The sequence below is a fragment of the Columba livia genome, chromosome Z (assembly GCF_036013475.1).
Source record: "Columba livia isolate bColLiv1 breed racing homer chromosome Z, bColLiv1.pat.W.v2, whole genome shotgun sequence".
NCBI lineage: Eukaryota > Metazoa > Chordata > Aves > Columbiformes > Columbidae > Columba > Columba livia.
In genome coordinates, this window is record NC_088642.1 from 52,636,069 (window position 1) to 52,662,933 (window position 26,865).

The 26,865-nt window shown below is 41.5% G+C and overlaps 1 protein-coding gene across 1 annotated transcript; it reads left to right on the forward strand.

Annotated features, from left to right (window-relative positions):
• The first annotated feature begins 5,404 nt into the window (after window positions 1-5,404).
• LOC102090122 (fructose-1,6-bisphosphatase isozyme 2) lies at window positions 5,405-26,865 on the forward strand. Its single transcript, XM_005508042.3, has 7 exons — window positions 5,405-5,676; window positions 8,389-8,551; window positions 10,138-10,230; window positions 15,774-15,914; window positions 17,127-17,264; window positions 23,218-23,337; window positions 26,518-26,865. Exons 1-7 carry the CDS (start codon window positions 5,504-5,506, stop codon window positions 26,710-26,712), a joined length of 1,023 nt encoding a protein of 340 aa, XP_005508099.1. The 5' UTR covers window positions 5,405-5,503; the 3' UTR covers window positions 26,713-26,865.

The window sequence follows — 26,865 nt, forward strand, 5'->3', positions numbered from 1 at the left end:
GGGGAAAATGTTTGCTTTTTCATTTATCATTTGTGATACACAAAAGCCAGTGTGCTACAATGAAATACTGTGTTGCATTCAATAACTAGCAGAAGACTCGTCTTTCTCAGACAAACTACAGTCTATCACCAGAATATCTGACTCTGTCCTCTGCTAAAAATCTTGGGGGGAAGACTCAAGAGCCTCTTACAGTGAATGACCTTTCCTAGACCAGGCTCTAGTTCTTCAGCAATTTATATAAATGCTAGTGTGGACACCTTCACACATTGTTTCTAGGCCCCAGATGTTACTTGCTGTACTTCAGTCTGGGCTTATTCTGACCAAGTTAGCATTTGTCAAACATGTACATGAGTGTACAGTGCAGTTACACAAGGATGGAAAAATTGGATAAGGAGCATGTATAGACAGCCTGGTACTATTCTGCTGCGATGAGCTGGCTGTATTTGCCAGAAATTAGCCTGCTTGCTTGATGAAAAAATGAACCCGTGTTTCGCTAGCAAATACCACCAGGGTTTTTTTTGTGTTATTCTGGGAGTGTGCATTACTATGGAAAAGGATTCTGCTGCATAAGCAGAAGTAAATTGCAAAGATCCCCACAAAGCATACTGCCATTTAATGTGATGATTCAGAACATGCTGCTGGGAACAAGTCATTAGTGCTTGGGAGCTACATGGGTTGTCCACCTGTTTGGTTATAGTCTATGGCCATGGCTCACAGGCTTTTTGAATCAGTCCAAATCTACAAATCTTTGACATTTCTCACTGGCCACTCACCTTTGCATAACTTGAACTAAGGGATACATGGTTGTTGCTGTTGGGTGGACTGCCACTGAATATTCACTCAAGCCACAGTCTGGGAGCCCCTCTCTGCGGGTGTAATGAGCTGTCTGTGGATCTTGTCTTTCTGAGCTTGATCTTCCTGTAAAACAAGAGGAAAATAGTGTGGGAAAGGCTAGAAACCATGATGTGAAGGCACACACTCTGAGGGTTCACATGCAAAAATAGCTTGGGGCCTAGTTCTGGCACAAGTTGTGCTTGAGGCATTCAAAGGCACATTGGCAATGTATGTATGCATCTGTTCTCCAAAGTGATAGGGCATTTCTGGTGGGGACTGAACGGCCTAGTTTCTGCTGACTTTCCTAGTGAAGACAGTGCTTTCAGGGACCTGAGCCCTTAAGGAATTTGGACAGTCCTCGAAGTCTCCACCAAGCTCTTGTTCTGCTTGCACGCTCGTTTTTCATGCTCTGAGATCCAGAGCCTGTCCCTGCACAAGATCTGTCTCTTCTGTAGGCCAAACTCTGCTCTGGGAAATGAACAGACCATGGCTCACGTACCTCACCTGATAGGCACCTGCAAAATGAGGCACCCAACGAACAGCGACCATGTGATAAGCTGTCTAATTTCTGATCAATTCCCCTCTGAGAGAAGGCTCAAACCTACATCTCACAGCAAAGTGCTCTTGTTGCCAGCCCATGGGCCAGCCTGGAAGGAGAGGGTTTAGTATCCCGGCCTGTGAGTGTTGTGCCATGATGTCAGAGAGGACATCATGCAACCAGACAGCAGGTAGGACAGCCATATGCCAGGGGACTCCTGTGATCTGGGCTTTTCCTCACTGGCTGCTCTTTCTTGTGCCAGAATCAATGCTGCTTCCTCCGCCTCTTCATGTGAGTTAGCTGACCACTGAGATATAGCCATGCTCTTGCTTTTGTAAAATAAAAGAAAATGTAATCTTTGTTTTGTCTTTTCATTGTTATTTCAAAGAAACAGCAAGCCTCTCTCAGTTTTTGATGAGGCATGAAGGTCCTGGGGGTGGCTGGAGATGCCTGCCTCACACACTGAAACACTTCCCAAAGGAATTGCATATTCCTATCCCAAGCATTTCCTTACTTGCTGCCTCTGGCACACACCCTGTAGCACTTTATAAAGTTCCAGGCTCACTAAATTATCTACAGCAGGCAGCATGCTGAGAAGGACTCTAAACCTCTCTGAAGTTCTGAATGCTGCTCCTAGCATGCTGAATGCTGCACATGACTATTGTTGTCAGGCACAATGTTTTTAGGTCCTTAAGTTTTACTTTGACCTCTCCCCAGAGCTGTAGCTGGATGCAATTTTTTGTTTAATACACTAAGCAGAGGGCAGCTGGAAGCTCTGGAAGCTTTTCTTCTCTTTCCATATGTCAGCTTGGACTACAGTACCTCATTGGTCTGTTGGCACTACTTGACAGACAGTACCCACGACAGCCATTCTTGTCTAGTTATAGTAATTCCTCAGCTGTACTCTGCCCTCAACCTCTTCAGGAATCCCTGGGCTGCATATATCTATTTTTAAGACACTATACTGGCAGCACGTAAAGGTTATAGAAGGAAAGCCAATACTGCCCATGTTTGTTAGTCCAGTTTCCAGTGTTTTGGTTTTGCCTGTAGGCTGACATTTTATAGTTATCATTTTTCACATTGTGAGCTGGATTTTTCTTTCTATCCATAATACATAAACCCACACTTGAATGGCAGCCCCCTGTAGCCACTGGTGTGCAGAACTATTTAGTAATCTCCTTCTGCAGCCCCTTTCCAGAGCTTCAACATGGGGTGGGAGGGTGGGTTTGTCACAGGGTCTGTCATCAGTCGCCCTTGCAGCATTACCCACCTCTCCACTCAGAGGCTGAACTGTGGCATTTGGTGAAAGGTCCCTGGCTCCAATTTCAGCCAACTCCATCCAAGCGACTAACATTTCAAACCAGCTACAAGAAGTGTCACCTCTAGGGCACAGGACTAGCCTATATGCCAGCGGGATCACCTCTGAGACCTCTTGTGTAATCTTTGTATCAGATAGCAAATCTCCCACAGATCTATCAAACTGAGGTGTTTATTTCTTTAACCTTTTTTATACTGTTCCAACCCATCTTACTGAGTGGTTCCGAGGTTTATAAAAAATCATCACCACACATTTTTAAAGCAATCTGATTTCTCCCATCCCACACTTAAATGGTAATTATTTATATAGCTTAATAATTCAGTTTAATTATTCAGGTTTTTATCATTCAGGGAGAACACAGTATTTACCAAATCAGGGTAAAGTTTTCATGTAACCCAGTCTTCTGCTTTTATCCAAGATTTATTCTTTTATTTCTCTTCTTGCCCTGTGTTTGAATGCAATACTTCTGGAAAGCTTAAGTGTAGATTCTGTATTCTTCACATATTAGTGTAAGTTAAGTTCTTATTGAAGGAGTCCTATTTGAGTGGCTGCTCAAAGTATTGTGCTTTATACATACTAATACAGTATCTAGTACCTGTAAAAAACATTTGGGTATTTTTCAGTTAAAAAACCAAACCAAAACAAAGAACCCAACAAACTCAGAAACTAGTGGACTGCTTAGCTCTGAGAACAACCTTTGAACCACTAACTCCAAAACAAACTTTGTTAGAAGATCATCTGAACTTTGTCTTTTTGACCAGTGTAAAAGATCACTTGGAATCAACAGTAAAGAAGATCTGTATGTTATGTTTTGACAAATGTTAGAAGCCACAGGCTAATGCCTGCCCCATTTCTTATTTGCTGAATTGATTTGGTATCCCAATGGTATTCTAGCTATGCAACAGAGAGATTTTGCATTAAAAGCATTTTAGTACTGGTCAGATTGACCGCTGCCATGATGACAAAATAATATGCAGAATGTAATGGCTGTACTTTAAGTCAGCAGATCCATTTGCACATATAATGCGAAACCTCTCCCCTCCTCTTATTAATAGCATGTTGTGCTGTCCCAGAGCTCCCTAAATACGTTATATTTTGTTTTGGTACAAAATCTGTTCAAAGAAAGAAAGTCTCCTAACCTGGCCAAGGTGCTCTGGAATATTTGTCCTGTGTTGTGAATGGTACTTTGTACTTTTAACTAGAACACAGTGGTAGAAAGGAGAAAAAGAAATCTTGAAGATCACTTTATTCTTCCACCATTGCCTTCCTCCTCCTCAGAATGAGATTGAAAAACAACCCCAAAGCTGAGCACAGGGGATGCAAGCAGCAGTGAACTGTGTCTTTCTACCTGTTGCTTGTGTTCAGCGCTGTCATCCTCGGAGACCTTTGCTTGAGGCTGGTTTCAAAGTTGAAAACTTTAGCATTCAATTCCCTTTACAACTCTCCCAGTAATGTATTATTCATCGGTGAAGAGACACTTCTAGGAAATTCCAAAGATCAAAAAAGGAATGCAAAGGGAAATCAAAACTCTTTGCCTACAGCTGCATTTTCTAGTAACAAAAACAAAGATACATGTTTTGTTACCAAATTCTGTTTCTGCCTTCCCGGCATGACTTTAGTGCAGTAATTTGGTTTAATTGAACGATAACAATGAAACTCAATTAAGCTTTTATTCTTTAACTCTGGATTTTCTTGTTTCGTTTGTGGGCTTTCCAGATCTTCTGCTTAAAAGTAAGAGTGCTACCAGTAAGTACAATGAAGGCCACAACATATAATTGTTATTACTGCCTTATTTGAGTGGGAGGAGAGTGATATAATCATAATCCATAATTCCGGTGTCCCAGATAGCATGTCCCTAGTTTGCGGACATTTCTGTTTACCTTCACGTTAGCATCATGCAATCCAAATACGTTGCTTGTAAGGAATTACTGGCAGTATAATTGCTAACTTGGACATACCTATATTTACACATTGCACTACAACAACAAAGCAAATCTAAGTTGTCGTTGTATGAGTTATGACACAGACACGCTTAAATCAGATAAGCTTAAAACTCTTGAAGATATAATTACTTTGTAACCAGTCAAGCCACAGCTCACTACTACTTCTCACCCATGCAGGCCCTAAAATATTACAAGTAGCCAGAGTAGGAATGAGGCCGTTAAACTGGGATTGCAGCAGACCAAGTAGCAACATCGAACGTCTTTAATAAATGCATGTTTAGAGGCACCCTGCACCTCCTGTTGATTCCTCTGGGATGTGCCACACACTTTCAAAACTATCCTCCATGGTGGAGGCTAAAAGGGGATAAGCAAGCAGAGATTAAGGTGATTTGGGAACAGAACTTCACCATCCAGAGTCACAGCGCAGTGGGTGCTCGGTTGCACGTGTGGTTACTTCATTTCTTGTACCTGCCAAGCCGCTCACTTCACCTGGGCTCTGCTGAGCTCGTTGCTGAGCAGCTGGTACATAAAAGCAGTTTCCAGCTAAGCAGCCAGCGAGAGTTTTGCACTATAGGCAGTCTAACTCACAGTCAGAAAGTATTACTAGATCTGCACATCACTAGTTTCAGTGTGTGGAGAGGGCAGCCCAGCAGAGGTTGCTCACCTCTTTTCCTGTGTCCCAGAGGAGCCGTGGGCCAGTGTGGGGTATGGTTATTCTAAGCACTCAATCACATGGTCTTGGAAACATCTAAATAAACTCTGACCAGCAACGCAGCTTCGCCTCAAAATAAGACAGCTACCCGGGATCTCAAGGCAGCAAGAAAGTGTCTCATCCAGCCAAGACAATAGCAGCTCTGGTACCCAGCAAAAATGTCTGACAAAACCCCCTTTGAAACGGATATGCTGACCCTGACGCGATTCGTTATGGAGAAGGGACGCCGCGTGAAAGGAGCGACAGGGGAGCTGACACAGCTGCTCAACTCCATGCTGACGGCCATAAAGGCCATCTCCTCGGCAGTCAGAAAGGCAGGCCTTGCCCACATGTGAGTCCTACCTAGTGAAACGGGAAGGAAGAGGAGGTAGAGAGAAGCTGCTTGCACAGCAAGGCTGGGGAGAGGGCAGGGATTACTAAATATACTGGAAGTGTCTTTTTAAGCTGGGTGACAGTAGGCATGAGGTCAGAGCCAGAATTATCAAGAGTGGGAAGTGGGAGATCTCTGGAGCATTTTAATATTGGGTACAAGACAGACATTTAGGCTAATCACTGTTTTGTAATATTTTACTCTGAAAATGTAAGAAAGAACTTTGATGCACTGCTCAACCTGTTATCCATTGTAAATGTTCCTATTGATCTATTTTTGATCTACTGTGAATTTGCGGAATATCACGCTATGATATTTTTAACGCACACTATCACACGGTGATATTTTCTACCAACAGCCAAACTCAGTGCTGAGCTGTGCTCAGCTTATCTTGGGAAGCTGATGTTCTGCCTGAGTGCAGTATAAGGGAGGACTGACTGTAATTTTAGGGCTGTATAAATGTAACTGCTCCTACATTTATAGAGTCCTAGAATTGCATTTGGCCCTTTGAAGGCAACTGCGAGGCTGATGTGTCCCCCAGTGAAAATGAATTTGACACCCCTGATTTAGACCATTACTTATACTGCAGTCAGGCATAACAGGTCTAAATAAACGGCCCTGAGAGAAAAGCCATGTGCTGCTATGCAGGAGTGCATTTCCTTACTCAAGTAGTATCAGGGTTACAGGTAGGCAGTCTCAAAAGGCGCTATGTGAAAAATAAACATAACAATTTTAATGGTGATTTGCCTGAAGCAGTTCAGAGAGCTGGAGAGTCCTAACAAAGTGACACATTTAAAAGATACAGGTTTTGCTATGTATTGAAATACATGTTTCTGCACATGCCTGTGTATGTACTCATGCTCACATGCATTTAAAAGACAGGGAATATATTTGTGTAAAAAAGACAACATTTGTAATTTTTAAAATTATTTCTGTGGAAACACCAAAGTGTACAACACCCTGGGGGTGTTTTGTGCTTTTGTTGGCGGTTTGGTCAAAGTGGTCAATGATCTTTGCAAATCATGAATTCAGTGCTTCAGTACTATCACCCTTACTTTACAGGCATAGACCACAATATGTAGAGAGAACATGGACATAAACTCAACAGCAGCATCAGGCTCCTGTGGCCTAACTGTTAAACTGTGCTTCATCTCTGTACTTATTAGGTGAAGCTGGGTTGTTTTGCCTCCTTGACTAAGAGGAACAGTTGCTTTTATCTCATTTTTGCCTTTCAACGTGCAGCCTGTGAAGTGTTTAACAAGCAGAGAGAACCTCTATTTGGTAGGCTAGAGGTGGAACAATCATCTAGCCTAGACGACACATGGCTACTGTGCTGGAGGAATCTTCCCTACAGAAGGAAAATGTCCAGTAAGTTAAGGAGCATATATCTCTATAAACAAAAGTTTCAGGTCACAGACTGAAAATATCTGAAGTATCCAAACAGAAAAATGAGTAACGTGCACCATCCAAATTACTACAACTAACAACGGAATTTCAAAAATTCCCATGGCAAACTTTCAGCCATGGTGGCTGGCTTGCATCCATCTGCATTTGTGAAGTAAGAGAATGTTGTTTTTCCTAGCCCCTCCAAATAGGAGACTGTGAAGTGACTTCTTTAATACTAAAGAGCTCAACACTAATTTTGAACAAATTTGCCATTCAAAAGGAAAGGAAGACCTTTTACAAGCCATAGACTTGAGCTGGGAATGTGCCTGAAAGAGTACTAGCTGGAGAATTGGTGCTTAGCACTGAAAATCAGTCTTCTCCAGTATCTCAAACTTGGCACTCCAAAACAGAGTGCCAAAACTACTCAGTACTTCTGAAAAGCTCAGGTACCTTTGAGCTTTGAGTAAGACAAAAGACCTATACTATCCCCAACTAAGGCCTGCTGCTGACCAACAACCTAACGACTAATTAGTTGCCACTTTCCACCTTCTTTTTTCCAGCTGTGATGAGTAAAAATGCTTTGTCTATGCCCTGTATGATTCCTTGCAATTCTAAGATGCCCAAACCATTAGGTCTAAACAGTGCTTCCTCAACTCAAAATCTCAGAAATATATATACCACGATATACTACATCATTACTATATTGCTAAAATCAGGGTAAGGAATGGAAGAACCATCCTAACTCAGATGAGGATCACCGGATAAATCAGATCTTGATCCTGAGATACAGTTTGGCACACAGAATTATCTCAGGGTGTCTTCAAAAAACTGCTGATTTTTGGGTGTCGGGGGACTGAGTGGATGTGGGTTAAAGGACCATCATGGAGCTCTGTGCAGCAAGCGGCAGAAAATAATAGAAATGCTAATTGTCCCTTCTCCTTCCTCAAAGCTGCTGCCAGCTGCTTCGTGGGGCTGCTGGGGAAGCCTGGCACCCACCGGCCGGGTTGTGTGCTCTGCTCCTGGCCTGGAGAACATCCAAGCAGCAGCAAAAGGACCCAGGTAAAACCCAAAATAGATGCCATCGTCCTTTCCCTTTCTCATGCACACTTTTATTTTCTAGTGACAGCAACCGCCTCCTAATGCACCTTAGCAGTTTAATCCAAAGGTTAGAGGTGTGGGAAGATGAGAGAAAGGAGCCACCCTGACTTGTATTTTTCTTTTTTTTTGCCTAGAGACTTGTAACATTTGCCTTTTTCAGGTTCCTTGATATTTTTTACTCTTCTGTAGGTTTGGTATAGCTGGCACTGTGAACGTGACTGGTGACGAAGTGAAGAAGCTGGATGTATTATCAAACTCCCTGGTGATTAATATGCTCCAGTCTTCCTACAGCACCTGTGTCCTCGTCTCAGAGGAGAACAAGGAGGCCATCATCACTCCAAAAGACAAGCGGGTCCGTGCAGCTCCTGCCTTCAGGGGGTTATCAGCTCAGGCAGCAGCAGGTGGCACTCTCGTTTCATGTATGAGACCTGGGCCTGGCTCCAAAACTAATCCTTCCCGGGGGAATTCAGAAAATTTGCACCATTACTGCATTGTTTTGATTAATAACTGTGGTGGATGGCGTGGTTTCAACAGCTGAAGGAGCTGTGGAGGGTAAAATTATTACTGAAGTTTAGCAAAGGGGGGAGAATATTTTGGAGTTTGCTAACACGCACCAGAGCCCAGGTGTAAGTGTAATATTACATTCCCTGACTGCCGATGTAATGGGTTTGGTTTACATTCATATTTAGGCAAGACAAAATGAGAGGAGAGTCTGGCAGAACTGAGTTTTATGTTACATGTCCAGAGGAAACACCTGACTGCTTCATCAGGCTTCCCCCAGGAGGGGATCCTATTGCAGCGAGATACTGCTCACGCTGATGTAACCTGCCCTTTCCCCTAGATATTTTCCTTCTGCCTTCTTAACCCTGAACCTCACATCACGGGCAAATCCTTTCACTTGGAACAAAACATAACAAAACATATTTAGGGGAAGAAGATGTGCATTTCTAGAATGGGTCACTCCTTTCGCCTTCAGGTGATTTCTTGCATTGCCGGGCAGCAGAGAACTGCTCCTTTCTATCACCAGATTTTGTGCTGTCATAGCAGAAATGTGCCCCCAATTTCTCTGGCAGGCCCTGCAGGGAGCAGGTGTTGTGCTGCAGGGCCAGCTGGGTCAGCAGCACAGCCTTCTCCAGCAAGCCACGTCAAGTGTGCTTGGAGGGCTAAAAACAGTCATTAAAACATGGGTTTTGCCAAGTAAAAGAAAGCAGTCATGCAAGAGTACAATTTGGGGTGTTGATTGACAGCCAGCTGAATATGAGCCCACAGTTTGCCCAGGTGGCCAAGAAGGCCAAGAGCGTCCTGGCTTGTGTCAGGAATAGTATGGCCAGCAGGACTAGAAAAGTGATCATGCCATTGTACTCAGCACTGGTGAGGCCCCACCTTGAATCCTGTGTTCAGTTTTGGGCACCTCATCGTAAGAAGGACACTGAGGTACTAGAGAGAGTGCAGAGGAGGGTGACGAAGCTTATGAGGGGCCTGGGGCACAAGTCTGATGAGGAGTGGTTAAGAGAACTGGGGCTGTTTAGGCTGGAGAAAAGGAGGCTGAGGGGAGATCTTATCACTCTCTACAACTACCTGAAAGGAGGTTGTAGCATGGAGGATGTTGGTATCTTCTCCCAAGTAGCAAGCAATAGGACAAGAGGAAACGGCCTCAAGTTGCACCAGGGAAAGTTTAGATTGGATATTAGGAAAAATTTCTTCACAGGAAGGGTTGTCAGGCAGTGGAACAGGCTGTCCAGGGAAGTAGTGGAGTCACCATCCCTGGAGGTGTTTAAAAGGCCTTTAGTTAAGGTTCTTAGGGATGTGGTTTAGTGCTAGAGTTAGGTTAAGTTATGATTGGACTCAACGATCTTGAGGGTCTCTTCCAACTGAAATGATTCTATGATTCTATGGTTCTATGATTGTCTAATGCTCCCCTTGCCACTTCTGTTTTAGGGTAAATATGTGGTGTGCTTTGACCCCCTTGATGGCTCATCCAATATAGACTGCTTGGCACCAATAGGAACAATATTTGCCATCTACAAAAAGGTAAGAAACACACATTGCACAATTCACTTGGTGAAAGCAAAATGGTTTTAGTGTATCACCTTAGTTTCCTTCCTAGGTCCTTTAAGTGTCTTTGGAGTCAACAGAGCCTTAGAAAGAGTAGAAGAGGTAGCACATGAGATTCACATTTGCTGAGTTGCTGCCCGTACTCTTCGGAAGCAGATACTGAGCCCCATGAAACTGTTAGGTGGCACCACTTCCCTCCTCCAGACACCTAGGCATTTAAATAAAACCCTCTCGCCATCAGGCATCTGGTTAGCTCCTTCAGCAATGCTTTACTCGCTGCAGTAGAGCGGAGGTGTGTCACAGTGCCTACAAATCACAGTATTTGTCTTCCCAGATACTGACTGGGGAGGGCTGATGGTCACTGTCTGGACCGTGTCCTGGTTAGCAGTGTGGTGGCCTCCCTGTGCGAGCTCCTATGCCTGTTACGAAGGGAGCGTATAAGCATGCTAATGATGGAAGCTACCTGAGGCTGAAGGAAGCAATCACCTACAGCCAGCATGTCTGCTCCCATGGGGCTGCACAGAACAGTAACTGCACAGACAGTTAACAAACTTTAATAGTTAGAGTCATGCCAAGTCTTGTGATTTGATTGCTAATCTCCCAGCAGTTGGTGTTTTTCCTAAAGCCTGAGCTCACAGTCATATGACTATGGGAGACCCTCAGCCATCACTATAGTGAAGTAACTTTTACAGTACTTGTGACTGCAAAGAAGTCTTTGCAGATTCAGATACTACACTTCAAACACAGGAAGATACATGTTAAAAGTCTGCTCTCACCTTTTAACTCATAATTGGTTGGTCCTTGTTTTTTACATTTCTGATAGGTGATACACTAATCATCACGGTTGAGAATATGCATCTACTGGTAAATCAGATAGTTATAGCACAATCTCAACAGGGTCATGGCATAAGCCAAATGCTGGCACGTGGCTGTCCATGCTGTTAATGGCTGGTGCAAACCCCCATCACGGGATGCAGTCAACACTGAGATAGTGTCTGGGTATGGCTTGTGGAAACAGCAGCCCAGGGATTACCTCCAGTACCATCTATGACCTTACTTTTTTGTAGGGAAAAGAGCTTAGCTGTCTGGATGCAATCTGTGTCATGTGCCCTTATGGTAAGCAGAGGGTCTCCCAACCATTTCACTTATCTCTCTAAAGATAGCCCCAAAGCCTACGGCACCTCTCCACATTTACAGTAGGAAGCAGCTGTGTTGTCCACTATTCTTAAATGTGGTATCATCTTACAAATGTTAAACACTAGCCTTCTGTTTAGAAGTGCTGTGTTAGGTTACTCTACGTAACTATAAATGCAAGTGCTCAGTGTGATTAATATAGTTTAGCAGGTTGGAATGCAGATTAGATTACCACCTTTACTCACCTGCCAATGTGTGTAAAGACAACAGACTGCTCAGTCTTCCCTAGGATTCTCCTTCAGAATAGAAACATTTATTGAAAAACTCATGTTGTTCCCAAATACTCACGTTTTCAATTAATTTTCTGATCCTTCCATAGTTGTTGTTGTTCTAATATATCTTATCATATTCATTGTAAATACTGCTTCTAAGTTACTGGTTTTCAAGTGGGTGGATACCCTTCAGCTCTTCATAAAAAGAAAACCACATTGATTTGTACAAGTGCTTCATATGCAAATGAAAACCCTGCTGCTAGCATGAAGCACAGTTTGTCAATTACCAGAACAACTTATCAATTTCCCCTGGAAAGTTAGAAACACTGTTGAATTTACAGACTTTCATTTGCATAATTTTTGCCATTAAAATGCTATTTCCAAAGTACATATTAATTAATGCACCTTCTTCTCAGATAAGACAATAGCAACACTATTAACCTCAAACAATATTAATTCAAACTTTTTGAAATAATAAAAAGTGCTTTGTTGATTGTTACTGGAGGGTAGTGTGAAAGGAATTAGATGTTTATCCCAGTGGATGAGAATCACTTAAAAAATAAAATATGGTTTATTAAGGCATTTAAGGTTCATGAACATAATTTTGGAAAAGCTAGAACAATTGTAATTCTAAAAGATGATTCTTAGCACCTGTCTGATATTTGGTACCTTCCAGTTCTCAGATGATTGCATGACTGATTTTCTCACCATGTCAGCACCGTAACTTCATTTCCAAAGGCACACCTTCCAGAACCAGAATATCTGCCTTATTTTAGGAAAAAAATACAACCAACACTCTTCTACAAAGGCCAAACTTGACCTGTTTTTTACTTTCTGAAGCATGGGTAGTACTATTAAAAAGACCAGAAACATCAGAAATATGGGCCTGAGGGAGGAGCCTTGCTGAATCAGCAGAAGCCAGGGCAAGGGATAGGACCTTGACAATCACTGCTGCTGAGGGGCTCTCAGCTGCTGGAGTGTCAGGATGTGGTGATAATAAGTATTTTTTTTGCTTGGATTATTCCCAACTTTTTGTGCCACTGAGCTGAATCTACAACTCTCAATTCTTACCCCATATATATGCTTCAAAACTCTGCTTCTTTGTTTTAGTTCGATTTTCATTTTTAACATTGCCCAGTGCCTAAGATATATTTTATTTCTCCCCTCCCTTCATTGTCATAAGGCCAATGTCGTGCCCTCCATGTGGTCTCTCATGGACAAGATATAAACATTCAGGGCAAAGTCAAAAGATACTCATGAACCATGTGATATGAACAGAGACCTGGAAACCAAGTACTTCCAGAGCTTCTCCCAGTGCCAACAAGAACTCCCTCCTCTGATGTGGGCAAATCATGCATGCAAAAATTTTCAAACTCAGATATCACCTTGGGGTATCCCTATAACCAGACTCTGGGGACCTTGTTTCATCTGCTTCACACCAACAATGAGCCAAAGAAAGTCTGGCAACTCTTGTCAGGGCTTCTCTGCAGTCCCTCTGCCTATTCCAGCGCTTTGCATAAAGACATCTAAAGAGATTTCATCACCACCATCTCATAGTCAAAATATAATACAATAGAAAGGAAATCCATCTGCGCACCAGAAAGAAGTGAGAATACGCAGCAGCTATCAGATTCTACTGGCCAGCTCAATTCGCTGGTTTGGTTCACAGTGCATGGTACTTGGCAGGACAAAACTCCTGCAGTCCTAACAACGTAATATCAGCTGATCTCCAGCTCTTTTACATTCTGAGAAGCTTTGCTACATGTTTGTTTGTGACTGAGCTTTTTTTTTCTTCCCTTTGGAAGCTGGCTCTTGGAAACACGGTTGTGAATAAGGATAGAAAAACAAGTGAATTCTGTCCGACTGTCCATCTCCTGAGGGAAGAGTTCCTCTGCTTTTTCAGAATCATCAACAAATATCTGTTTTCTTAGCCATATCAACATAGAAAATGCATTTAAGAGGTAGAGCTGAAAATCTCATCTCAGAAAAATGTATTTTAAGTCAATATCATATGTAAGCAGCAGCTGTGTTTACTGTACATACGACATGCTCTACAAAACAAACCTCTTTACTGTATTTATGCAAAATTGTTTTTTATTTAATGAGGAAAGCACACAAAAAACCTAGGGGAATCATAATAGGCTTGCAACTAGTGGTGTAAATGTAAATTTAATTCTGTGTTTAATGTGGCAAATAATTAGTCTACTGTAGACAACCATTGCTTTTGATGCACAGTCACAAGAAAAACTTCCTCTGCAGGAAGCAGATCAAGGATCCTGGCTGCATCTGCAGCACCCTGTTTGATGGTGGGATGTATGGAGTTTTGAAAGAGAAGATGCCTTGTAGGGTATAATAGTTGGTTTTGTAAAAGATTGTTTAGTGAAGGATTAGCCACTAATAGTCAGTATTCAAAGCTCTGGAACATACAAACAGGGGTTTTCACTAGTCTCTCTTCATTAAATGCATTATAACCTCTCTGAATGAGCAACTTGACAGAGTAATTCCAAGGGGCTGTGTACTTTATGTATTTGTACATGTGAAATTTCAGCTCCAATGGAGAGTTGGTTGGCAACTGGATTTTTTTCCATGGAAGAACTTGGCAAAATAATAATAAAATTTTTTGACAAAATACAGCTGAAAACTGTAAGTGAAAGTAAAAAAATAACAAAATCTTTCTGCTGAAAATGAAAACATTTTGATGTGGAATTACAGCTTCACACAGCATGAAAGATCTAGTTTTGGTGCCCCACATCTCTGTTTTCCTCTAGATGTTGGCATACAACTATGAACAGGATCCCCAGTTTGTCCTTAGCCTTCCAACTTGCTAGGACCCTGATGGGCACCCTGAGAGCTCCATGCCATGAGGAACAGCAGAAAGTTTCTCTGTTTGTTGGAGGAGAGGTGCTTTCCTTTGGAAAATGTCTATGGAAGACATTCTAGTTTCTTTAAAGAATTGACTCAATATTCATAATATATTTTATTTCCTACAGAAAACAATCTCCATTGATTTTTATTTTGTAACCATATATTTTGGGTTAAACCTGCTATTTCTATACAGGTGTTACTCAATCTAATTAAGACCACCCAACCATTGAGAAATTGTCTGTGTTTGCAACAATAAAATGCTAAACCAGAGACTGAAGAAGGGATCTGAGGACATTCTCACTTTAACTCCTCATGAACCACCATCAAAACATCCACAGAAGACCCACTAGAACCAACAAGCTTTTAAAAAAACATCAGTATAAAGCATTCCCTACCCATTTCGTAGTCCCAGAAGGTGAAGGCTGGAGCCAGACTTCCCAAGCACTCTTGGCTGTTCTCCTTTCATATTGCACCAGTCAAACTAAAGTGAGCCATGGCTCAGGTACACCCCCAGAGCTGGCTGGAAATATTTGTACCAGCTCTGCTTGGGTTACTGTTATACAGTGATAACCAAAGTGTCAAATCAAAATGCGAGCGCCAGAAATCAATCAAAAGCCTGAAGTAAAATGCCACTTGAATGTTCTATGCAGAGTTCTATGTGCATATCTACACACACACACACACACACACATTGCACCGCAAATGCATTTGTTATTTTACGCATAATGTGAACACTCATATCACTTCAGTTACCTATCTTTTCACCAGCAGAGACCAATGCACAACCTTGCTTCCACCATGTTGCACCATCTACTCTTTAACTCTGTATTACTGGAAGCAATTTGTCTGTAACGTTACTAACTGAATTCAACCCATAGTCATTTCCTCTGAAGAGTGTCAGTGTGATAGGTTATGTTTACATATACAGAAAATTAGTACCTCTGTTCTGTCTCAGATTTCTGATGATCTTGAATTAATAGACTGGGCTGCAACGCTAAAGTATCAGGTTTGTTGCAGGTATCGTATTGAATGCACGATGTATAAAATAACAAATTCTCAATGCCATGTCCCAGCATGCACACGTACTTGTACCAAACTTGTCCTGAACTAGTGGGAACAACCTCTGTTTTGGTTGTTTCAAAGGCCTACATAGACACAAAAAGGAAATCTGCCCCACATTATTGAAGTGTTGTTTTTACTGTTTCTTATACGAATTTAATCTTCAGTCCAATGGTAATTTTTCCTCAGGAAACAGACAACGAACCCTCTGAAAAAGATGCTTTTCAGCCCGGACGCAATATTGTAGCTGCAGGCTATGCCTTGTACGGCAGCGCTACACTGGTCGCCCTCTCCACAGGGCAAGGAGTGGACTGCTTCATGCTTGATCCGGTACAGTCATAGTGTTAATCACATTGCCACCGTGTTTTAGAGCTTTCCGTGCTTAGATTTACTCATTTTTGTTACTCCTTGTCTCTGTTATCTAGGCAATCTACATGACTTATTTTTTTTTCCACACACATCCTGGAGCATGACACCTCCACCTTACAAGTATTGAATAACACACGAGTGTGTTGGTTGTAATACTTCTGTATGTTTTTTCTACTCATTGGAAGAGAGCTTAAGTTAAATAGCATTTGGAGACCTGATCATTCAAACCAGACTGCTGGTTTGCACAAACACTTAAGAAAATTCACTCTGAACAGTGTCTTTGCCTCCACTTAAAGGAAGTCTGCTTTTTTCTTGTTCTTGTTTCTCTGTCTGTATGAGAGCCCCAGCTTTTTCAGTGTTTAGCCTGGAGCAAGGACCATTTGTTGATACAGTTCATGCAAAGTGATGTCTGATTCTCTGAGTTCAGTTTGGGTTTATGGCTGAGTCCTCTAAGCTGGATGCCCAACAATTTGAAAAGCGCAGCCATGCCCATACAATCAAACGTGTCTCAGCCCCTGGTGCCCAGCCCAGGAGCCCAAGAAGTATTGCAGAAAGAATGCAAGAAGGACATGGCTCATTTGAGAAACCAACACTAGACGTGGGCAATAATGGAGGAGTTATTTTTGATAAAAGGATGCATTATTATCAAAACTCCTTTTAAACTTTGTAAATAGGCTCATTCCAAGAGGGGAGAACTGGGAGCAGAACTGCTCTGGTTAGAGACAGAGGAAGAGAAGGTGGAAGTTGCACTCAAACTGCAGACAGCAACACTTGGCGGTAGCTGATCACATTCACTTTAAGATATTCAAACAAGACAGGCAAAAATAGTTTAAAAACCAGAAAGCAGTGTCAATTCTTAATTTGTAAACTTATGATTTGTGGAGAAAGATCCATGATCCATCTGCTTTCAGGGCTGGCTGGTGTCCATTTGGTATGCTAACTATTATAGTCAAATTGCTTTTTGTTTATACTACCAATGTGAAAAGTTTTCATTAACCTAATGCAGATTCTGTGCTTTCTGCTCTGTTTGAAATAGTGCGAAGTTATACACAAGACTGGTGGTGAAAGGAACAAGCTGTGCTAGTGTTTCTGCCTCTGTAGTGTGACAACTGTTACAGAAAGTCAACAAAATGTTCTGCTGCTTGCTGATAGCTGGTCTATCTTGTTCTGTAGGCTCTCGGTGAATTTATTTTGGTGGACAAAGATGTTAAAATCAAGAAGAAAGGGAAGGTATACAGTCTCAATGAAGGTTATGCAAAGTATTTTGATCCTGCAATGACAGAATATTTACAAAAGAAGAAATTCCCTGAGGTAAGAGAATGTTAGCACTGTACTCGATGTACTGTGCGCTGGCAAGCACTGCCCCCGTGCAGTCCTGGCCAAGGGGAAAGGATCTGAAGGCCTTGCTGAGTTCAGCCCCATGTAAGCCTTTCATGTCATCAGGTCCATTTTGGGTATGTACCTGATGTGTTGGTTTCTGGTGCCCTGACATATTTTATAACTTAGACTTTGGTAAGTAAATTCATAGCTTGTTTATTACCGTGTGGAGGAAAATGTGTTGTACATGAACAACCAGTTTTTTTGACGAAGCTCTGAAACTGTGCCAGAAAAATGTGCGGGTACTCTTGTTTTCTAGCTTCTCTGAATACGCAGCTCAGCCGTATGTGCAGCTGGGCATTTGGGGATAGATTCCATGTCCTGTCAGAAGGTGCTTGCTGGGATCTGGGTGGCATCACCTTCTCCTCCCTGTACACGGTTGCACCTGAGAAATGTGGTATCATTCTTGCACTATTTGCATCACATGGATCAAGAACCACTCCACAGGCTGGAAAAAACCAAAAGTGGTGTGAAGCACAATTTCATTATATGCTGTTGTTAAAAGGATTATACCTCAGAGAGATAAAGCTCTGAACATCCCATGTCTGATGAACTCGCTTGTTGGGACAAACAGCTCTGCATGGCCTCTAGTCAGTGCTAGGAGAACACAGCAGAAGCTCTCAATGTGAAAAGCTTTAAGGTCTCCAGAAAGTGTGTCTGTGTGACCAGTAAGTCATAATGAAACCTAGTGACATGTAACAGCTCAGTACTGAATTTGACCAGAAAGCTGGTTTTAATGCTCTTCCAGTGGAAAACTTCAGGGTGCTGTACAAGAGAAAAGTTACAAGTAGGAGTTCAAATTGTAATTCTGTGAGAAGCTCCTTCTGAGCTGAAAATCTGAATTTACTACATTGGATATAGCTGCAATGCTGACTTCTTTTCCATGTTACCCAGATTGTCACAACAGAGGGTGTCACATCACAGCGTTTTAAATGTATTAATTTTGAATATTTGAGGTTATTTTGAAACTTCAAAGTCTGCTTTCAGTCCAGCTGTGAGAGAAGCAGAAGCCTGTGACACAACTTTCATACTTCCTGAAAACTAGTCCAGCTGGGAAACAGAAAATCTGTCCTTCTCTTTCTGCTCACATTATGTGGAGCTATGTATTCAGTATAATTCAGTACTGCTGGATTTATCCATTTATGTTTTTGCAAACCACTGAAGTGTTGTTTAAATAAAACTCTTGAAAAAATAATCAACCTCAGGCAATTAGAAAAAGACTGAAGAGATTTCAAACACAGTGGAAGGACCAGACACATATATTTCACCACGGGCTCAGTGAGGACAGTTGTATCATGTGATTCACTAAATCCCTAGGTTAGCACATACAGGAATAACCTCATTTGCAAACAATATTTTGTCTGTGCTTCATTCAAGGAAAACCTATTGAAAGTGTTGTTGCAGTAATGCAACAGAAGTTGGCTGAAGGTATTTTTGTTACTCTAAAGCAAGTAGCACAGTAGTGCACAGGTTATTTGGGGTAGGGGAAGCTTCCTCAGCAGTGCTGAGCAAGCACATCGCTTTGCTGCCCTGAGATGTAGGGTTGTCTGCATGAGAAGGGCCAAGGCACCAATGTCATGGCCACAAAGCACAAGGAAGTGCCCTACCTATCTGAAAGCTTGCTATGAAGCTGAGTTTTGGAAACTGCATAACTCAGCTCCTTGATTTTAAAAGGACATTATAATTGTATTGTGGGAGGACAAGAGAGAGAAGGTGTTGCCATTCTTCCATAGCATGAAACCTGCTTCCTGGCATCATCTCTACGCCTTACCAGCTGCAGATACATTGGTGATGCTCCTAACTTCCCTGCAGCACCCAAATGGAGCATTGCACAGCTTTGTTTTTTGTTTTAGTTTTTTTACTCTCTCCTCTCTTAAGCATGCAGAAAGGCATGGATACTTTCTGCCTGCGACTTGAAGGGCAGCTGACATGTGGAGCACAGGGGACATCTTACCCAGGCAGACGACTCTTACCCTATGGCCTTCTGGCCACTAGAAACCAAGAGACTAGGCATTAATTTCAGCCACTTATAACTTTTTTATCACTTCTCCCTTTGATCCTACCTCTTTTTCCTCCTTCATGTGGCTCTTGGTCAACATGCTGTTCAGATGACTCTCTAACATCGCCACAGAAAACTGAAAATTTAAAAATAAAACAGGCGAACAAAGTAGGATGTTGTCCACAATGTCCCATGTTCTGTATCACTAGCATTGATGACCAAACATCACAAGTCAACTGTTTATGTGGAGAGGAGAGATTTTTCCTTACTATCTAAGAACAGGATCCCAAATCAGACAGTTTGGACTACAAAGCCATGTTGACCCTCAAAGTTTCTTGTGAACCACCATTCACTTAAGGCATCAATTATCAATTAAAAGCACTGGAAAAGTGCTGCTGTTCTGCAGGACAGCTGTAAACCTGCTACCATTATTACATGGATCCTAGTGGGAAATCTTTGTCTAGACACATCTCTTCTGGAATGAGAGTCCAGTGTAAAGCTAATTTTTTGTTAAGCATCATGAAATCTCCTGCTGCTTAACTAGCTTGAAGAACAAGCTTCTGTTTGTGAGACTGCCTGTCACGCAACGTTTACTGCAGTCTGCACTGTATAATGGGCACTGCTGAATCAGGAACTGTTTCTGCACAGATTCTACCTAATTCCTTCCCACAGTGGGTTCTTCCTCTGGTAATGCCTGCGGGGCCCTGGCCTCTAGCTGGCACTGGTTCACTGATGGTAGAACTCAGAAACATGCTGTGGGTACTGTCCTACTTCACTTTATCTTCACTTCCTACCACCATAAGAGAAGCTGAGTCTCATCACAGCTCATTGATTGAGAGCCATGCAATGGAGACTCTTTGGTTAAGGACTTCTCTTAGCAATGCCATCAAAAACTTATCACAACAGCGTATTTCAGCATGAAGCATTTTTTCTGCCAGCCAGCCCATCTGTGCCTGAGTGACATACAAAAGTCAATAAAACTACTGTGCTTTTGTCACCATAACTGTATGTGACGAGACAGATGCAGGATGTTGCTGGTGTAGTCTGTAGAAAAGACTTCCTTCTCCCCACTCTTCTAGTCATCATAGTTATGCAAGAAAAACATGGTCTGTTCTGTTGTGGAGGAACTTAGCCGTCAGAAATCAGTAGAATAAAGAAGTGCTTTCCATCATGTTCTGAAAAGAAAAATCATAGGACCTATCTGTTATGAGCTATTTTTGTTCCTCTGTGGTTAAGCAAAGAAATGCAGTACACAGGGTGACAGTAAGAGCAATCACAAGTGTATTCAAACACCACAGATGCTGAACAAGGAAACATCAACGTTCTGCAACTCTTTCATTAGCATCAACCGAACCAGTGTGAAGTGCTTACTGGGCAAACACACAGTTTGGTATTGCTCAGAACTTGGGATTAATTTCCCTAGCAAGCATGCTCTGTTATTTTGTTTGAAGTGAAAGGCTGGGCAATATGCCATCAGACATGCAACACCTATTAATTTTCTCATCTGTAAGAGAAAAGCATGGGTGACCAAACTGGAGAAACAAGAAGTAACATTTCTAGTAACTAAGAAGACTATTTATTCCTTTCATGCAGGTGGCTGGATGCTAAGGGCGGTGAAAAACTTATTTCAGTCTGTGGTTCAAGTGATAACTGTACCAGAATGGAAGAATTTATCTTCTGTATTTTTTCCCTGCATTGTGTTTCTGGCAGGTGAATTTCTATAAGGATAAGAAGCAACTAAAATTGTCAGTGGCATCTTATCAGCTTCGCATAAGACTGTCCCATGTACACGGAAGTTGTGTAAATGACCTGCACACAAATAAGAAATCCAGCACATCCAAAACATTTCTGATGAGTTGTACACAGGTGGCTCAGCTGTGCAGCTCATGGTTAATAAAGTTTGTACATGTGGATTCAGACTCCGTATTTGATAATGGTCCTTAGCAGCCTGTTTCAGGGCCTGCTTATGATTGATATGCTATGACTTTTCTTAATGTTTAACAAACTTTTCTTAAGACTTGCTTCATCATCTTCTGAAAGCATAAAAGAGAGGTATTCCTTTGATTTTATTTTTAAAGTTTATTCTAGATGGTAATCACATCTTTCCCTGGAAACAGTGTTTTCTTAAACGGTGAAGTTGCTTTGGTCTCTCTTGAACACCTCTTAAGGTGTTTTTTTCTCACCTCAAATTTTTGCAGTTGCAAAATCACAAGTGCCAAAAGCTGTGAGATGGAGAAGCTATCATTTGAAGTCTAAATATGTAATTGTTTGAGGGTAAGCCATGAAAAATAAGGGATCTAATATTTAAAAGTATTGATCAGTTGTGTCTGGAAGTAAAAAGGCCAGGTTTAAAACAAAACTAAATAGAAAATCTCCAGGCAGTGTCTTATCCATCATGTCCTTCACACTTTGTATTGTTTTCCTTATAATTTTCAATAGTTCTTTTAATGTGTACAAGAAGAATCATGGGAAACAGTACAAGTACAGTTGAATAAAGGTTACTACTTAGGCTGGAGCAGTTCTCTGTTCCAATTTTACTGCCAGCTGTATCAAATATCTAAGTCTTATACTTAGTGGCTTTAAACTCCACTTACTAACATTGTGTTGCATTATATTGTGCAATTAAATAAGAATACCTTCCCATTAAAGAAAAAAAAAAAAAGTATATATCAAAATTTCACAGTTGCACAGAAATGTTTGAAAAAGTGATTTCCAAATAGAATGATGTTTTTATCTGTGTTTTTTCCTCCCATTTGAGGATTTTTTTCTCCCACCTAAGCTCACAGTTTTGCTGGGAAGGGTAACTCATGGTGCCTGAAGGTTGCACAGCTGGCAATGCTGAACAAGTTACCTGCATATTTCTCTGGGTCTAGTATCAGCACAAAGCGAGCTTTGATGAAAGCACCAAGGTATTTTATTAGATAACTGATCCAGACAGGAAGAGCAAGCAGAAGTCTTTTCAAACGTAGCATGGCAACACTCAAATATATATGTGTATTAAATACACATTAAGTACCAGTCTCCAGTGATATTCTGGGGAGGTGAAAATTCCTCCTCTGCTTCACTGAAGATAGTGAGAGATGACAAAAGATCAACAGACTTCTTGGCATGGTAGCTTTCAAAAAGCCTTCCTTCAGTTTCCATTTGCATTGTGTATCTCTCCTTCTTAAAAGAATGGTGACACATGGCTTTTCTCAGGTGGAGCTTATTTGGTGTCTTTAGCTTCTAATTATGCCAGACACCTTACTTATCTTCTGTATTTCCTACCTTACCACTTTTATGACCAGTAAACCTTTCTAGGAAACCGATATGAATACTTCCCTATTGCTCTCACTAAAATGACCTCTCCTTTAACATCATCAATTCCTAAGCTGAGAGCAAGAAAAACTACGTTCATGAATAAATGGCTGTCTCCCAAAATAAGCTGCAGAATGAATGCTATAACCAATTTCTCAACCTGACAAAGTTAATGAAGAAAGAAAAAGCTGGCATCCTCTGGGAATCTCCTGGATGTGTAGTGAAAAGTGACATTGCTCCTCATGCCTGGGATCAGGAACCACGAAAGGATCAGCAACCAAATGGGTACCTTGTTCTGATAATATGAAGAACCTTTCACTCACTCTTTGCAGCCCTTACTTTTTCACACGCTGGGGGTTGATACCAAACTGTGCACTTATATTACAGGCACCCTGGTTTGCATGCTGTGAATGCAGCTCTTTAAAGTGCTTATTTTAGAACCCCATAGATGACCCTTAACGTCTTACAAAAAGCTGAGCTTCAGGCTGCGTTACAACTTACAGTGTCCACAAACAGACATTGATTTAAGCAGATTTATTGCTACCAGCTGTCTAGCCTGGTAGATATAATGTTTTGTTCTATGTTTTTCAGGATGGCAGTTCCCCATATGGTGCCAGGTATGTGGGCTCCATGGTAGCTGATGTTCACCGTACGTTGATGTATGGTGGGATCTTCATGTATCCTGCTAATCAGAAGAGTCCTAAAGGAAAGGTAAATCATTAGATTTACTCTCTCATGAACTTAGTCAACCTCATAATTTTTTTTTTTTTTTTTTCCTGGAGCTGTAAAAGAATACTTTAGATATATAAACAGGTAATAATTTTTCCATCTCTGGAGAAAATTATTGATGAGTATGATAGTCAGCAACAGAATTTAGGCAAGGAATTTTAGGCATTTGCCAGTTTAGGCCAGAAATTTTCCTGTGTGCTTTTATATTACAAACTAATCAAATGGCTTTCACTGCAGCCAAGAGCTTTATTCATTTTTCTAAAGAGAAGTATTTCAGTACCATAGAAACCTGTTGAGATACCCATGCACAGCTGGTAGATGTGTCCATGCACAGGCCTAAGGAAGACCTCTGCGCTTTACACTGGCAACTAGAGTGCAAATGCTGAGCTCCAGACAGGGTTTTGTTCAATGTTAGACAACCAAGTTTACCTGTCTACTGTTTCCAATGTGTACTGAGCTTACTGTCACCAGCCCTGCAAACACTGGCATCTACTAAATGATCTGAAAGACTCCGTCAGTTGAAGGTGAGTTTCATGCATGCTGAGATCAGTACTCTTGGAAAAGATGATTTCCTGTTTGGACACCTGTACAAAACACACCTTGATTCAATGCAGTGCAATGCAACGCAGTGAGTCCCCGAGTCTGCTGGACCATCATAGTCAACTTCAACTTTTCTCCTGCAGCATCAGATACACTTATTATCAAACTTCTGAACAAGTATGTTTTAAAAGAGATCTGATTATCCAGCTGATCTGTGGACCACCTGCAGGTCATGCTTAGGCTATGATTTGTTCCATGCATAATAGATTGGTCATGGTGCTCTCACTCAAAGACCATACTTAAAAGCTTCTGTTCTGTATCTTTGGCTGGTATGGGCAGGAATTTGTCCTCAGAAAACTACTTGCCTCATCTCCCACACTGGTATCAGAACACCCTCATGTCTACAGTTCTTCAGGGCCTGAGAACTACTGTTTCCATCCTGGTGAGCATGTATTTATCATAATAAGAGCAGGTCCAAGGGGTGTGGGTAATGAGGAGAACAGAAGAGAAGTCTCTTCAGAATACCAGACAGAAAATGTCAGCACATTTATGCAGGCAAATTTGATGTAAATGTCTGATACAGCATCCTAGGAAAAATCAATCAAACAAACAACAACAAAACAAACACACCACACCCCCTCCCCCAACCAGAAACCAACAAAACCAACAAAAACCCCATTAAACAGTGTGGATCTGTTTGTATATCAGAGCAAGAGACAAAAAAAGAATTTGCTGTGTGTGGGAAAGTGGCATTGCTGACTGGTCTCTTCAGATTAGACTTTTTGTTTTGAAATCCGTGTTAAACTATTGTTGAAAAGATGAGAAACAGGATAAAATAACAAATGTACAAAGTACTATAGAATTTTATAGAAATCAAGATTTCTGCATGAGTTAGACTGTTGAGTTGGTCTGGCTTGTGCTACCATAGAAGAGAGGGTAATGAAAGAAACAAAACTGTATGATCATTACAAATAAAACATTCTTCTTTCCCTCTCAGAGTACAGGTATACACAGTTCTTTACACATAAACCTCTTCTTGTGGCAGAGATAATGCCTTTGTGGCAGATGCCCTGATCATCATCCCTCTGAAATGCAGTCTATGCACTTGGACAGAGAGCCGAGAGGAAGCAAACGTCACTGGAATTGATCTAAAGGCTTTAGAGCAAATGCAAATGACATGCATGTAGGCCCTAGCACTTGGACCACCTTCTTTATGTTTAAAAAAAAATGAGAACAAAATGCTCAATAAGCAGTGCAGAATCAGCCACAAATAGATCCTTTTTTTTACAAATCAGATATGTTAAATAATATTTTTATGAATTTCTGGCTTATAGTTCCCTACTAGGCAAAAAATGTTTAACCCATCTGAAAACCCCTAACTGCAACTGCACAACTGCTTGAAGGAAAACTGCTTTTCTTAAGCCATCCAGTCACCCTTAAACAACAAAAAATTCAATATGTGGTTCCACAGTGGTACCACTGCTGTTTTCTGGCCATGCACTAAGGAGAACAAAGGCTATTGGTCCTATTTTGCCAGTCAGATGGAGTCCTTGTAGCAAAAGCAGTACTTCAGTTGGCTTTAAAGATAAGAATGAAGGTAATACATAGTATTTAAGTTTGTAATATATCATGTTTTTGTCACAAACAGTATGATAAAGGAATGATGGGTAGTAAAGTTCTGTGTCTGACCCATTTCTTCATCTCTGGATATGATTTCATTCTGTTACACTTCCTTTTCCCCAGAAAACATCCTCTGTTTTGCACATATGAAAAGGTCTTTGAAAACAATCTGTACTAACATTGTCATACATGAGCTCTTCATAGACTGCCAAAGATTCAACTAAACCCACAGATATAATATCTGTTGAAAGATAACAAGCTATTACCTACGTCCTTTTAAACACACAAACTTTTGGCACCTGTCCCAAATGAGTTTGCATTCCACTGGAATGCAGGCACCCCAGAGGTAACAATTTTAAAGATGTGAACAGGTACCAAAGCCCAAACTGAAAGTACCTCCATGCCAAAAGGGAAAATTTGCGTTTACTAATTACTGCAGTTACTTCTGAAAACAAAGTCACTATCTAGGTGAGTTCAGGCCACTGATACATACTCACATTTCTGAAGGCTGCAATCAAATCCTGAAATGTGAAACTGGGAGCATCAAGTTTCAAACTCCAAAATATCCTGACCAAACACAATGCGATTACCCCAAGCTTTGAGGTAACACGTGAAGCCTGTGCGCGGCTTTTCTTTCCTGGTACTGTTAACTTAGCTGGCTTAACTGTTTTGCTGATGTCTGTGGGCCCAACAGCTACTTTTGACATTTTCGACAAAATATAGCTTCACTGCTACTGAATTTCAGCACGTCAGCTTGGAAACGATGGTGGTGACGCTTGGATGCAGCAGGGTCAATATACTCTTCCTCAAAACAGAGGGTATGAAGGAAGGTGAAAGAAGGAGAGGGAAGAAGAGGCTGATAGAAAGACAGTGATAACTTCGGAAAATTGATGATCAGTACAAAATTTTCCAAAATCACAAAAAGAAGGCTAGGTTCTGGAAAGCCTTTTGGTGTAATTTCCCCCAAAAGCAATCAATCATGTGGTCTCTCTTTCTTTCTAGCTCCGACTTCTCTACGAGTGCAACCCTATGGCTTACATCATTGAGCAGGCAGGTGGGATGGCAACTACAGGGACTGAGGCAGTGTTGGATGTGAAACCCGAGAGTATTCACCAGAGAGTCCCTCTTATCCTTGGTTCTCCGGATGACGTGCAAGAATACCTTGCTTGTGTACAGAAACACCAGAAGAGCAGCTAAAGGCTTTTCCCTATTAGACCTTGATCATCCATCTTCACTCTACAGGAAAAACCCTTTCAAGATGGCGGATTCTAGCAATTAGCACCCGTCTCTCAGTAAAATCTCACTTTATGAGAACAAGAAAAATAATGAGAACAGCTGATGGGAAAAACA